Source organism: Pangasianodon hypophthalmus, chromosome 29, assembly GCF_027358585.1.
Source record: "Pangasianodon hypophthalmus isolate fPanHyp1 chromosome 29, fPanHyp1.pri, whole genome shotgun sequence".
In the NCBI taxonomy this organism is placed as follows: domain Eukaryota; kingdom Metazoa; phylum Chordata; class Actinopteri; order Siluriformes; family Pangasiidae; genus Pangasianodon; species Pangasianodon hypophthalmus.
The window spans coordinates 11,481,420-11,497,358 of record NC_069738.1 but is presented as its reverse complement, the minus strand read 5'-3'; the positions used below and the strand labels follow the sequence as shown (position 1 = coordinate 11,497,358).

The window sequence follows — 15,939 nt, the reverse complement described above, 5'->3', positions numbered from 1 at the left end:
TGAGTTGCCATTATAATGTTTTGGCTCTGGCCACAAGAACAGCATTAAAGTAACTGTTTGGTCGAGCACATCATGGACAGCACATAATGTCATTTGGAAGCACTTGTGTAATATTACTCTCACTCTTTTCCCATATTCATACCGAATGTGTTGCGTAATGAGCTCAGTCCTCAGTCATGTGTCTCAGCCTCATTTCCATATGTGTTACTGCTAGGAGAAAGATCTCTTTTCTCCAGCATTTAAAGAACTCCAGCATTCAAATATCACTTATGAGTACACATAATATCTTTTGTTTTCAGAGAGAAAATAACTTTTCAATAATTTTAATAACTAAAAATGTTTAATAATTAATGGAATTAGCCTAGTGCAAGAGCTAGCTATGCCAGTTAAAAAAAAAAAGCATAGATGATGCGTAAAACAACGTGACATGGACTTGACTTTGATGTGCCTCAAAAAAGTGTTTTTTTCCCCCAACGCCCCCAACATTAGTGGAAGTCAAACTCACGTTGCACCACGCTGCACTTGTTTCACTTGCAATTACATCACACTTTCTATGCACTGTTAATTTTATTTCAAATCATAATCTACACGTCATAATGGTGAATCCTGTATATTTGTGGTATATTTATATTTCTTTCTTTGTATGGTAGTATTTCATGTATTCATTCTTCTTTAAAATGGTTTATCCTGGTTAGGGTTGCAATGAATCCAGAGCTAATCCTAAGAATAGTGGATCTGAAGCAGGAACACTCCTAATCTCACCAGTGTTGCCTTGTTCACACAAACTACCCACTGAAGATGTTAACTTTAACATCATTTAAAAATAACTCATTAATCTGAACACTTAAATTTTGTGATTATGACACCGCTGTTTGGAGATTTGCCTCAATATGTTAAAAAATGGAATATTACCCAGTGTAAAGATGGATAAGAGCTAATGAGGCATGTGATCATTCCCTGATTTTGCAGCCTATTCTTATGTTGCTCTGCAGTATTTATCTTTCCATCTGGTGACAATAGTTTACTTTTGGGCAAAGTTCTCAGCCAACTTGGCATTCATGTTTGAGCTCATATAATAACAAGTATATAGTATGGCTGATGGGCAAATTGTGTCACTTTCACAAACATGTCATTCTCACCTCAGTACACATGAGAGCAGACTTCAAATGATAGTGATGTTATACAGAAACCTTTCATACAGAGTCCGAAAAGTCAGGAAACAATAACGAATATAACTGCAAGCAGCAATTAAGGGGGCCAAGCACATTCTATCCCCACCCCTTAGCAATGGAGGAAGTCAAAATTAATGAGCAGTTTTACTAACTTGTGACTTATAGCGACCCCAGACAAAACTTCTTAGAGTCTCTTAGGACAAGGTCATTTACTCATCTACAAAGTTTGGTCAATATACTTTACACTGTTGATGAGATATGCTCTCACTTCCTGTTTGGCGACTTCACTGTCAAATTCGGTTAGAGTGTTATGGAATAACTGTCCATCATATCAAAACTTTGAGAAGCAGCTTTTTCCAGAATAGTCTCATGATGCTGTGATTCAAATTTGGTGATGATGGAACAAAGTTTGTAGAATGAAAATCTTTTTTAAAAAATATTCAAAATGGCAGAAATTAACATCATGGTGCCCGTTGAACTCAGCTTAAATCAAAGAATCAGAGGAAAGTGGAATTTCTACGACATTCCGTTGTGAAGTTATTACTGCAAACATATGTCCAACTTTGCCCAATTGGTGGCGCTAGAGGGCTTGAGTGGTGTACACCAAAACTGCTGTGAAGGTAATATTAAGGTAATAAATACAAAGCGTACCATAGACACCCATAGGAAGTATAATAATAATAATATTAATATTAATAATAAAAAGAAGAAGAAGAAGAAAACATACAATCACTAAAGGGTGCCTATGTACCTTCGGTGCTTGGCCCCCTAAATATGTTGAGCAAAATCCACAAAAACACGTGGCTGAGAAAATCTGTAGAACATAAGGATGAAAATATAGAGCATATGTTATAATAATAAATACAGAATTAAGTACGTATATGTAGTTTTACTCTCATTGGTTCCTGCGTTTTCAGACACCATGTGTAAAGTATATTGCTGTATACAGACACAAAATGTTTTAACTTACATTAACGTATATATGAACAGTTAAAATGCATCTACCAAATTTGGGATTATACTGTAATGTGTCTGAATTTCACAAAAGCACTGACTTCATGTATTTTACTTTTAATTTAATTATTTATTGTGATTCCTCACTAAACGAGTTCATATAGAGTTAAATCTAATTAGATTAGAGTGCCAGTGACTGTTTTCTGTATTCTGGGCCCCGTACTTCATATATCGTTTAACAAAATGAAGTATGCCAGATCTACCAATTGTGATAATTCCGAACGGGCTAGTTCTGATCTTTAAATTCACCTGTGAAACTGAATTTTGAAATATATTTAGAAATGCATCATGCAATTTCCTGTATTCTGTGTTTGAGTTATGGACTTCTTGCTTGTCTTGGTAACAAGTCCGACAACAGCTTTGCAGAACTGACGAATTCAGGATTGTGTCAAATAATGAACAATCCGATATAGATAACTGAGTAATCCACATATGAAGAACAGGCCTGTGTGTGTGTGTGTGTGTGTTTTATTGCTGTAGGTGAATCTGATTCTGCCTATTTGGTAGCCTGAAGCCATAATTAATGCACAGAATGTATAATTGATTTTGTTTCCTTCATATTCATCACAAATGATCCTTTTGTAATCAAATCAGTTACCAGGACTGTTTATACAAATGAAAACTGGTGCTGTTAATAAAATAATTGTTACAAACTAATTGTTTGCCTGTCAAATAGTTCCTTGCATTATTATGGCTAAATGTGTTGATTTTACCCTTGTGCAATTCCTTCTTTACTCCCCTGTAGATCAGTGTGAAAGTAGGCAATCATGGGTGTTTGCCAGTTTGTCTATAAGGAAAGGGTAGATAGTGCTCTCCTCCATGCGTGTTCAGATGCTTATGAGCAGGAGGATGCCTCAGAGAAAGCCTTCCTCATCTGGAAGCTCTTGGAGAGAACCATCTAGTGGATAGAAAATTGTATTGACTAAATTGGAAAAGGAGTATGAAAACAAGATTTGCCAGGATATTATAAATTGTGTTGGTTGTTGTACGTTCACCTTTCTCTCTTTCTCTCTCTCTCTCTCTCTATATATATATATATATAGAGAGAGAGAGAGAGAGAGAGAGAGTCTTGAATTTCCAACGTACGAATGTAAATAATCTGAGTATTTTAAAAATGGGTTCATCAGTTAATCATACAAAAATACACCTTACTCAGAAAGTCCTTTGCCCCTTCAGGTGCCTTAAATGGTGTCACTTCTTTTCTTGTAATTTCTGTGCTTCCGATCACAGACGAGCCTCCTGAATCAAACGTGGCTTGTGTAAACTTAGCCTCTTCTTGTTTAATTGCTGTTAAAATGACTGTATGAAAAAGGTTTTCATTGAGTCTCAGTGGAATGTTAAGTAATAAAAAGCTCTATGACTTTAATAAATAGACTAAATACTATTCTACACAAATAATCAAATGATGTTCATGAAATAAACCTGTACTCTGGGGGTATTTTACTGTCTGAGATGTCCCTGGCTACACAACGTTTGACCATTCCTGATCTAGATTGTATTAATTTTTTGGCTATACAGCCAAAGCTCAAACCATATAGTAGGTGATTTTGATGGATGGAGTTTACTTGTGCATGTGAGTGAAAAAAGGTGTGGATTGAAGTTTATTCAAATGAAGTGATGTGATGTATATTGAAAAAAAAAACATATTTAGAAAGATTCCCTGTGTGAATTGGCCTGAAGGGAACCAAAAGACGACTTAAACATTGCATCAGAATGAGAATGAGTTAAATACTCAAAAGAACACTGACAAACCGCACAAAAAAGCAAGGAGCAAAAAGCAGCTGCACTGGAATCGCTTAATAGAGGGTATTTTAATCCTTCGGAACATTTGTATAGTAAAATTAATTTTATGATTGAATAATTTGTCTTCTTAATTCTGTCTTCAAAATGAATAGTGCACTGTTATAATGATGCACAATCCCATCCCTACAGCTCACATTACAGCTGATAATCCACTTTATAGCTCAATATTTAATATTTAAGACACAAAGTGATTGTAGAAATGCAAGAACCTCTGCAAATGACTGTAACTGCACATTCATGTGTTAGAATAAAGAATTTAATTCCAGTGTTTACAGGGAAGGGGTGCTGGGACATTATTTTAAAATAACCATTTTGATTATAGTTTTGCAAAAACAATATGGTTTGCAAGGAATATCCCCTTTCTGAACACTAGATGGAGGCCTGTCCTTTCAGCATACATATTTACTGGAAGAAACCATTTGATAAAAGCAGAGACAAAGACTCTGAAGAACATGTGCAGAAAAAAAGGTCATATGTTCTACTGTTATCATTTATAGTCATCATGAAGCGCAGGTTCCTCCATACCTTTGACTTTCTACAGTAGTATAGTTTACGTCAAAAAAAAAAAGGAAAGAGATTATGTGTGCGATTGTACAATTTTTTATTCCTTTTCATTTTCTTTGCCATTTTGCCCTGCAATTTGGCCACCTGCCAAGTCCCACCCACTAGCCAGCTCTCTTCTATCACACAACAAATACCAGCCTGGGAGGTTGAAAGCTAGTACGTGCTTTCTCCAATATATGAAGCCAGCCAACCACACCTTTTCAAACCCCCTCAGTGTAACACCGTCACAGGAAAGTGCTATCTGCCCTCTTCCGCATACAGACGCCCATGATTGGCTAATGTCGGTAAGAGAGAGAGAGAGAGAGAGACACCTGAACTATTTTTGAAGAAAATCCCCCTAATGACTTGTGTTTTGGATTATTTTCAGTGTGCTATATTGTAACCATAACAACATAACTCAAATTTATGAGGAAATGATCTTTTTGAGGATGGAATATAGTATGTGCTTTGAATTTGTACAGTAAAGTTGCCAACTACCAACATCTAATGAAAGCTGAATGGTCTGTCCCTAGCAGTGAGTGTGTCTCTTAAGTTAAAATATCTTCAGTATGGTCAAATGTATCTAGTATTTCCTATTACAAGATTACTATAATCCAAATATAAGATTATTAAACCTATTTCTAGACATCTTTAGTAATTTAAAGCTCTTGGTTTTCTTATTCTATTGACAAATACTGTCACTTCTTTCTAGACAAATGTTTACAATTAGCAAAATTATGTATCTGCTAATGGAACACGACTATTTCAATCTTGTCTAGAAATAGGTTGAATAATTATATATTTTTACTTGCTAAGATGTCATTGCAGTGCAGGAACTTGTGAGAAAGTCATATTCTACTAGTCAAAAGAACTTGTAAAGACTTATATAATAACTTATAAACCCATGGAATCTCAAACACACCTCCTGCAATTTCACGAAGAGATGCGTCATATATGTCAAAGCTGTCATTAAAGCTCAAGGAGGATATTTTGGTGAATGTAGTAACTACAAAAGAAAGTACTTTTGTACTTTCTTGCTGCAGGCATTTAGATGAACCCTGTTACACTACTGTATGATAATAATTATACTGTCTGTTATGTCAGGAAAAAAGGTTTGTCATGCTTTTTAATGCAACAAAGTTAGTGTTGCTTACGTTTTTTTGGTTGTGAATGACTGTGTTAATGATAAAGATTAATACACGAGTTGTTCAGGGTGGATTTTTCCATTAACATGTGTGGTTCAAGGTTTATAGCCCTTCCTTGGACTTTATAATGGAAACCATTACTTAATTCATCCCATTAAATATGAAGTCCAGCAGTGATGTAGCATGGCATATGAAGCAGGAAAGCAGAAAAAAGCAAGCCAAAGAGGGAAGAAGTGGTGTAGTATGCTCAAGAGACAGAGCAGTTACAGGTAGTGTGACGCAAGGTAACATGTCAGATTATCAAAACACTCTTCTGCTCCAATCTGGACTCCATTCAGGAAAATCATCAACACTTCTTTGTATTAAGTAAACGAATATCCCTAGTAAAAATCCTGAAAGTTGGGATGACAGAGAGGTCAACAGAGTGTAAATAATAAGAGATAAGCTGCAAACATGGTAATACACACTCCTTAGAAATGATCCTGTCAGCTGAAACAGTCAAAGAGGGAATATAATGTATATGTATATATCTGTGCACACTGTTTTACTGTTCTGATAACCTGGAGCATTCACATGGAGTTCAGTGTGAGACACTATCCCAGGAGAAGGAGAGTGAATGGAAGGGGAAAAGGAGAAAGAGTGAAAGAGTTGGAGCAAAAAAAACAAAACAAGAAGTTACTAAACAGCGTCCACATACAAAGAGGCATTTAGACTTTACCCATGAGATCATCCCTGCATGTCATTTCATGGTTCATTTATTGTCATGTAATTTTTACACAATTCATTTATTGTTTATGATATTTACACGATTAATATATTTCCACATGATTTTTACACAATTCATTTTTTCACGTTATTATTTACACATGAGTCATTTATTTTCACATGTAATTTTTCAGCATTAATTTATTTTCATATGTTTTTTACATGATTCATTTATTTTAATGTGATTTTGCATGATTCATTTATTTTCATGTGATGTTACATGTGATTCATTTTTTGTTCACATGATTTTACAGGATTCTTTGATTTTACACATGATCATTTATTTTATCATGGTAATGTATTCATTTATTTTTACATTATTTTTACACACACACACACACACACATATATATATATATATATATATATTTACATTTTTTTATATTTACATATTTACATTTTTTCATTTATTTTATTTTGTTTTATTTTTTAAGATATGTTAAGAGATGTTCTCATGTGATCAGTTCTTTTTCACATATGATCACTTTTTTCCCAGTTTTTTTTTTCACTTTTTTTTACATGTATTTTTTGTTTTATTTTTTCAGATATGATGTTCTCGTGTAACCAATTCTTTTCCCCATATGATCACTTTTTTTTCAGATGATATCCCATATGTTTACATTTTCAGTCTACTGTAATTTGAAATGCACCTTCACATGTTTTGACATATTACTCACATAATCACATGTGAAGTCTGTGATTTATTTCTATAAGAGATATCATTAGACAGATGGAGAAAAGGAGCAGCATTTTAATGTGATCTAACTGTCTGTCTCAATGAGACATCACACAGACCATGTAACACACAATTTCATGCTTTTCATGCTTTATCGATTATTTGTAATGATTCATCACTTTTAACGCTCAGAGGTGTTGAAATTGAAAGTGAAATTTCCAGGCAAGCATATAAAAAAGAAACCCCATCATCTGGAACTCTCCTTTAACTGCAAAAAAAAAAAATGATTTCTTATTTCTAAACTGTCATATAGTTAGATTCTTGCCAGTACAAAGCTGTATATCTGGTATATTTATCAGTTTTATTGTAATTCTATGTCAACAGGACTGCTGGAGCTTGATTTGAGGCATTTAGAGCACTGTATTTCCTCCATCCATTCTTCTGCAGTCTCCTCTTATTCATCCTTTTGTTTTCCTCTTAACGCCCCACCGTCTTGCTGATGACATCATGGTCTCAGAGGTATGATGTGATGGTAACGTAGTCTGATTCAGCATGTGGTAGACGAACCATCCCCCCACATCTATCCCACCCTATATTGTTCTGCTTGCTCTCACAGCCTGAGAGTACATCAGGAACAATCAAATTAGCTGTTATTTAAACCTCAAAGATGTCAAGACTTCGCGACGGTTAAGAGAGACATGGCAAGAATGATATTAGATCAGGAAGCTAGAGGTCACATCAATACCAGTGCATTCTCAGTAAGCATAGGGTTTACATTGTCTATAGTACCCCATGGGACTGAAAGAAACCCGCCCGTGTGTGTTACTGTCACTAAAACAAGTATAATAACTGCACGGCTAGATAATGATGTGCGAAGACATAAAAAAAATGCATATCTATGGTTTAGGTTGATTATTATGAACAAACCCATGCAAAGTTTTCAAGATAATGATCATATTTAAGGAATTTTTCATGTTAAATCTTATCAAAAATATAATAATATGCCTTCAAATGCCTCTGTATCATCACTTCTGAGAATCGTAACAGGGAAAAGTATAAAAGCAAGACCGCCGATTTAAGCACATTTGCGTTATACACTCATAAGCCAGCATAAAGCTGATGTTAATCTTTTAACTTCACTTCTTTTTTCTGTGACAGACAGGAATAACACCCTGCTGGGCCTTCACTGACCTCTTCTTCTATTCATCTATTCTTGAAATATAAGATCTCAGAAAGTCTCCTCTGTTGGAACTTGTTAGTGAGATTCTCTAAGGCTGAGCCATTATCTCTGGACTGTGTGTGCGTGTGTGTGTGTGTGTGTGTGTGTGTGTGTGTGTGTGTGTGTGTGTGTGTGTGGGTCTATCTCCTATCACACTGTGTTATCCAGAACACGACTGTACTCAAAGTTGAACAATAATTTAAAGATTTTTTTTTCACATGCACACAATCTTAATTACTCTTGAGTTTATAAACTACTTGAATTTACAAATTACTATTTTTTTTTTTTTTTTTAATACATGGCTACAATCGACACAATTAATCCGAAAATCTTCTATATCTGAGAAAGACATTTTTGAACAATTGTGTTAATTAACCATGTGAGCTATGCTGAAGCGAACACCATCTCCATTTTAACAATATACAGTATATAGCAGGGGTGGACTATAGCAGCACTAGGCAAAGATAGACAACCGCCTTGGGCCCTCAGAAGCCAAGGGCCCCTTATATATATATGCAACTTATATATATATATTTGTAATTATTAATGCTAAATAACATATGCTGAAATGTAAAATATTGATGTTAAAACACTGAAATGAGGGCCCCATTCCTATATTTTGCCTAGGGCCCCCAAATCACAAAATAGGCCCCTGGTATGTAGAAAGGATCGTTAGTGTGTGTTGCCTTTAACTATTCTTATAAAAACTATTAAAACTGTAAAAAAAAAAAAAATCTATTCTGTGTCTTCAGAAAATCTTTCTATACACACACACACACACACACACACATGTGCAAATGAGCAGGACGAATCACTGAATATACAAATATGTCCATGACGTCACCTGAGGACTTTCTAGTGAATTTTTGAGCATGCATTTAGCTACTTTCCCCTGAACAGAGCCAGCAACACTTGCAAAGTCAAGTCTTTGGTGGCTGCTTTGGTCATGTTTGGACTTGTAAAGAACTACACTTCCCAAAAGCCCGGGGCGTCAACAGAACTAGCCAATAGGAGAAGAGAGTGGGTATGACGACATTCGATTTGGTCTTCTTATGCGCGAACTAACCTCAAGTGGAGAAAGAAGTCGGCGCGAAAGGGACGGTGTGAGAGACAGAGAAGGTGGGTGCTCACGCGGAAGTTTAGGAAAACAAACAAAAGGTTGTGCAGTTTTCATTTTAAAAACACCAGCTCTCATCCAGGCTTGTTTTTATGCAATAGAAGCTGATAGGAGGATGCATGCAGTGGATTATTACATGATTGTGTAGATGGCATATATATCAATAAACAAAGTAATGTTTAGCGCTCGTGCTGCTTAAGTTGGTCTGTTTTGGAGAGGAAAAGGTCATGCTGAGAGTTCTAGCTCCGACTCTTTCTCACCATGCATGAAACACTTGTTTCCATCTGCTTGTTTAGCATCAGCACGTTGCTCTATTTTCATCAAACCTGTGTGTGTGTGTGTGTGTGTGTGTGTGTGTGTGTGTGTTTCTGCGTGCCTGGAACTTCAGCCGACAATTTGTGATCACACAAACCGTCTTATTGAAATAGTCTTTCATCTTTCAGGTCTTGGTCTAGCTGATAAATTTTCATGCATTGTAGTGTGCATAATAGTGCTTTACTGTGCTCATTTGCTTGGTTGCTTCCGCGCGTTCATGCATTTCGATGCAAAATATCAAAGCCACCTGCTTGGACCTGCAGTTCAGATGCTGTTCCTTTGTGTAGACTCGGATTCATGGCCATGCAACAAGCTATTTTGAGGATGAACTTGACCCACTCAGGGATTGATAAGGAGAGCTTGGGTGTGTGAGGCGGAGTTGGAGCACGCGCCACCGCCGGTCTGTCTGTCTGTCTGTCTGTCTGTCTCTCTTTTGTTTGTTTGCAGCTGCTCTCCATGTGGCTCTCTCCTGGTGGTGTTTGTGTGCTTCACACTGTGCACTGTCAACTAAATGCACTGCAGACTTTTAGATTTTAAAAAAGAAAAGAAAAGAAAAAAAAAAAACACGCCAGTGAAGGAGAATTTTGGTGCTTACAATTTGCGCGCGTGTAAGATTAGTTTTTTCCCCTCCACTGCATGGCGCGCGCGCGTGTTCTCATTTTCTTCACTTTGTTTTGATGTGTGTGACGTTTTCGGGCGGAAGAAAGCGTGCGCGAGCGCGCCTTTTCACTCTCCAGGACTGTGCGACCTTTTTTTTTTTTTTTTTTTTTTCCTTTACCTCACGATGCGCGCCAAATTTCAGTGCAGTTCCAGTCAGGGCGGTCTCTCTCTCTCTCTCTCTCTCTCTCTCTCTCTCTGTTGCTTTCTCTCTGTCTGTCTCTTTCCCCCTCTTTCTGTCTCTCTCTCTCTCTCTCCCTCTCTATCAAAATCTGTCTCTCCCTCTTTCTGTCTTACACTCTCTCTCTCCCTCCCTCCATCTTTCTGTCTTTCTTTCTCTCTCTCTCCCTCCCACTCAATCTGTCTGTCTTTATCTCTGTCACTTTCTCTCTCCCTCCCTCTCACTCGATGTCTCTCTCTCTCCCTGTTTCTGTCTTACACTTTCTCTCTCTCTCTCTCTCTCTCTCTCATCTTTGCATTGCAGTTCGGATGAAAAGGTTTAAATAATGTTATAATTAACTTTTTAAACCAAATTATTATTGTGGTCTAATTATGACATGTTGTGTATTTATGTATCTTTTTAATTTAATGCAAGCAACTATGTTAAAATCTGTTTATTCATTTGTTCAAGTAGGTATTTAAACCTGCCATTTATTTGATGTAAAAATGGTTGACACATCACGTGGTTAAAATAAAAGACTGTAAAAGTCAAAGTCAAGTCTCTCTCTCTCACCATCTTTCTGTCTCTCTTTCTTTGTTATTCTCTCTCTCTTTCTGGGACACTGCTGTGTGGTGTTTAAAGCTAATCTTCCACCAGTTTCAGTTTTTCCCCTGTAAGCCCTCAGTTTGGAAAAGTTAAAAGCTAGAATTAACTTAGCACTTGCAGGTATCCCACAAACAAATACATGGGTTGTGTTTTATTTGTTCAGAAAGTGTCTATATCCCTTTCTCAAGTTGCCACAGGAGGGCACTCGGACTACATTTACATGCACATCAATGTTCCGATATTAATCAGAATTTGGCAATATTCAAATTAGTATTGAGTCACGTAAACACCGCAATCTGGTTGCCTGATTCTGATTCCCATCCCTGGAATATACCTGTTTTAATTGGAGGTTTGTTGCAATTTGTTACACCTTATTCAGAAAATCCACTGAAAGGGGAGAGATGCGCATGCTCAGTCTGCAAGGAATTGTGGGTGCTAACAGGTGCTTAGCTTAACAGATGCTTACCTGACCCTTGTGAGGCGGTGTTGTTGGGCATTTTTGATGGTGAGAAGTGTTAGAGTTGTAATTAAATTAGTGTGGAAAACTATAAACTGAGCACACTCTATAACCAAAGACAGCATCTTTCCTCTCCTGGGAAATAACAGCTGGAAAGGAAAAGCATGTGTAGATCTGCAAACTTACAGCAACCATGTATACAGGAATATTCTGTACGCATATAAACATCATATTCGGACTATGGCTGCAATCCGAATATAGACCTTAAACGCAATTTGATGTGCATGTAAACGTAGTCAGTGAGTGCTGTACACCTAAAAGCGATCCTGCTGAGATGTCGCTGTCTCCTTCCCCTTTCCCTTCAGGTGTACCACTCATCTCAGAGATCTTCTGATACAATGGCCTCTAGTGGTAAGCATATGAATTTCCTTCCATCTTGGCTGTGCTTTACTTACCTTTACACTATCATTCTGTACTGTTTAAGATGTTTTAGCATTTTTCATTCATTTTATTCTATTCTTTTAGATATTAAAGTGAAGGAGCTGGACAAGCGGGCCTCAGGCCAGGCCTTTGAGGTTATTCTGGGCACTCCTGCCCCAGATGCGAAAGGAGACTTCCCCCTCTCTCCTCAAAAGAAAAAGGATTGGTCACTGGAGGAAATCCAGAAGAAACTGGAAGCAGCTGAGGAAAGGCGCAAGGTACGCCTCAAACACCCACATCCGTTAGGCTTGTTTAGAGGTACCAGCATCGAGGGATTACAGCGATATGCGAGACTCCTCTGCTGTTCTGCTTACTCTGCTAAAGCCAGTGATCAGACTAAACACACATTCTCCATGCCAAAGGCCAATTCACTGAAGGGGAAAGGACGTGGGACTCAAAGATGCATTTGTTTCTTGTAGCAGTTACTTGCACTTTGCATTGACTTGATCCATCTTTGTCAACTTTGACCTGTGAATTTATGAACTCCAGGCTTGTGAGCCAGTAGAAAACAAGAAGATGGGCCTGGAGTCTCTGGTCTGTTTATTTAAAAAAAAAAAAAAAAAAAAAAAAAAAGGAACAAAAATATTCAGGCAAAAGGCCAGTTACTGCTCCTTACTGTTAGTTAATGTTGTTGCTTGGCACTCCTCTTGTTTTAGTTCACACCTGCCAGAACCAACAGTCTCTTGATTCACACAGCTCAAAGGTATCACATTTATTGATCAATTAGTCTACATACTACCAAAAGTCTGGTTGTATCCAAGTGGGAGAAATTGGGTTAACAGTATGCAAAAAATTTTTGAAATGTGCTTTTGATTTTAGAAATCTGAGTTTTTTTTTTTTTTTTTTTTTTTTTTTTTTTTTTTTTTTTTTTTTTTTTAAATATAACCGTATGGACAGGGGAATCAGTAATATCACTGCAAGGGAGGATGTGCTGTGCATTAATTTTCTTTCATTATGTAGACTAATATATATTTTTTTAATATTAAGTATTGTGTTCCTATTTGGGCTGACATGTTTGGGTTGTATTGATGTATTCAGAAGTAAATGTAATATGTAAAGATATCCTTCATGACAGTTATGATTTCTTATGGAACATGGTATGTACTGGACTACGCCCATGAATTTTGTCACAGTTGTATAACAAGCTCATACTCGGGTGGTTGCTTATGAATTCTAAACCCAAACATTTCTGCAGTTTGCAGTTGCCTAACAGTTAATCCAATTTATCATGCTTCTAACCTGGAGCCATCCTGTCTGCTGATGTACACTATATGGCTAAAAGTATGGACACCTGACCATAACACCCATATGAGGGTCTTTCCCAGACACGTTCATGGCCATGGTTTTGGAATGGGCTGTTCAGTACTCTGGTGTCCACATACTTTTGGCCATGTTGTGTATGATAATGTTATGCTAGTTCTGCTAGGACTTTTTGCTGGCACCTCTGTTTGTGTTGGATTTTCTGGCAGATGCATGTTTTGGGTGGAAACGTATCCAGAAGATACATATATTGAATTCTATACAATTATGCAACTTGGCAGACTTTCTACTGTACCTGAAAGCCTATTAATTAATTAAATTTTTATTATTTTTTTAAGTACATTGCTAGCATGACTCCAATGGCAATATATATACTTCCATAGATTCCACCATATCAAGAAATGTCACAAGTTGTGATGCAGCACTGACCTATTGAATCATTTTGACTTCCAGCCTATTATTATTGGACTCTTCCTTTGAAGAAAACTGAACACTGCCCATCTGAACATGTCTTAACAACACCTCTAGGTCTGTTCTTGCCTCCTAATGGCACTAGTGTATGTATGAATCCTGAAGTTAATCCCTAATTACTGGATTACTTCCTTGGCAGTCCCATGAAGCTGAAGTTCTGAAGCACTTGGCTGAGAAGCGTGAGCATGAAAAGGAGGTACAGCAGAAAGCTCTGGAGGAGAACAACAATTTCAGCAAGATGGCGGAGGAGAAACTTAATCAGAAAATGGAAGCCACTAAAGAGAACCGTACAGCAATAATGGCAGCCATGAACGAGAAGTTCAAAGAGAAGGTAGCGTGTGGTTTCTCTATTTTCGCATTAGTCGTGATTGTTTTATTCGGCTAATTATTTTATTTCTGTTCTAGGATAAGAAGCTGGAAGAGGTCCGGAAAAACAAGGAGAACAAAGAGGCAGTGATTTGACCTGCTCAACCAGGGGGATTTAAAGAAATTTTTAAAAAAAAAAAAAAAAAACATATCCAAAGATTTTTCACTCCTTTACTGTATTTGTTCACAGCTTTTTTTTTGTGTGTGTGTAAAAATAGGAACAGTGAATCATTCCACCTGTACTCGCCGGTGTTTAGCTTTTAGAGTGCATTGCTGTGGGTTTTTTTTTTTACATGTGACTTTCAGTCGTTGGCTCTGAGCTTTGTTAGCTGTTCTCTAATGCGCTTTTTGATATTGGCAGTAGTCTTAGCGTTTTGAAGGAAGCATGTTGCTGTTACACATTAAGATCCTCAAAGTTTCTGTTAATGCAGCCTGAAATCTCTGTGCTTGTATGTTCGATCTGTTTTTGCACTTATTGGAAGGGGAAAACTTTTTTTTTGAGTGTTTTTTAAGGGGCATCTATGGGTTCTCAGTTACTGCTGTTTGGCACGGTTTGCTTTATTCGAGAAACTGTTAGTATTGCTGTGTAAATGCAACCCCACCCTAAACTTTTTTTTTTTTTAAAAATATATAAATACTTCATCTGTCTTGCAGCCAGTTTTGCTTTCCTTCTGCAATGATGACCAAGGGTTAGTTTTGATGCACAGGACTGTTGTATTTTCACTAGGGTAGCCATTTTGGCTTGGAGGGATAAGACTCTTCTGTATGTGTAGAATGCAAAAGAGCAATACCTTTTGGCAATGTTGACTCTAGTGGAAAAAATAAAAAAAAATATTCCAAGACCAAACCATTTGTACTGGGCTTATTGATGTTTAAAGTAGTGATGGTAACTCATTCTTTCAAACCCTTAACTGCTCTGAAATGAATGGAAGTTTTGACACCCTGTGGTCTGACCTAAACAGTGTTAGGATGGTACAAATTGATTACTTGGATTTAGGTTCAATGCATTATTTTACTTACTGACATTGCTGATATTTTCTGTCTCCTTTAAAAGTTAGATGTGTGATTTCTAAAGGGACTGAAACAGCCTGTGTTAATTTATGTTAATTTATAGGCTGCAGTGTTCATTGTAGAGGATTTTGACAAAGTAATTACAAGTCTTGATGATCCACAATGGACACATTGCCAGTCATTTTGTCAATGCTTCAGGTTGGCTACTTGGGTGCCTGGGTTGTAAAAATGAAAATAGAATTAATAAAGAAATGAAATTCACATTTGCAGTAATGCAATGCTGCAGGAATACTGTGTAATTACCACAACTGTGACAATCATCTAAAACTAGCACTCTTTCATGCTAATATATGAAATAATTTATTTAACTATAATAAAATTTTAAGTCTCTGAACACTGAAATAAAACTACTTTGAATTTCAAAGAGGTTAATTCAAAGTAATATTTCAATGCTAGAATTTCCATGGTGTTTAAATTTCATTATTAGGAATTCAACGGCTTTTAATATTCAAATCTTTTTTTTTTTTTTTTTTTTTTCCTCTTTTTTTCCTTTCCCCCTCCATATACACACCAACCTCTTTATTAGGAACATGTCCAAATCCTCATTCATGCAATTATCCAATCAGCCATTCATGTGATAGAAGCATAAAAGTGGCATAAAACCATGCATATATAACTCAAGAGCTTCAGTTAATGTTCAAA

The 15,939-nt window shown here is 36.7% G+C and overlaps 1 protein-coding gene across 1 annotated transcript; it reads left to right on the top strand.

Annotated features, from left to right (window-relative positions):
• The first annotated feature begins 9,357 nt into the window (after positions 1 to 9,357).
• stmn1a (stathmin 1a) lies at positions 9,358 to 15,073 on the top strand. The gene is made up of 5 exons (XM_026942428.3): positions 9,358 to 9,456; positions 12,015 to 12,060; positions 12,175 to 12,347; positions 14,000 to 14,191; positions 14,266 to 15,073. Exons 2-5 carry the CDS (start codon positions 12,048 to 12,050, stop codon positions 14,320 to 14,322), a joined length of 435 nt encoding a protein of 144 aa, XP_026798229.1. The 5' UTR covers positions 9,358 to 9,456; positions 12,015 to 12,047; the 3' UTR covers positions 14,323 to 15,073.
• The last annotated feature ends 866 nt before the right edge of the window (positions 15,074 to 15,939 follow it).

What these genes read in the sequence shown, in the direction of transcription:
- stmn1a (XM_026942428.3), top strand. An exon ending in CAGCTGAGGAAAGGCGCAAG is followed by an intron (nt 12,348 to 13,999) that starts GTACGCCTCAAA and finishes CTTCCTTGGCAG; the next exon opens with TCCCATGAAGCTGAAGTTCT. An exon ending in ACGAGAAGTTCAAAGAGAAG is followed by an intron (nt 14,192 to 14,265) that starts GTAGCGTGTGGT and finishes TTTCTGTTCTAG; the next exon opens with GATAAGAAGCTGGAAGAGGT.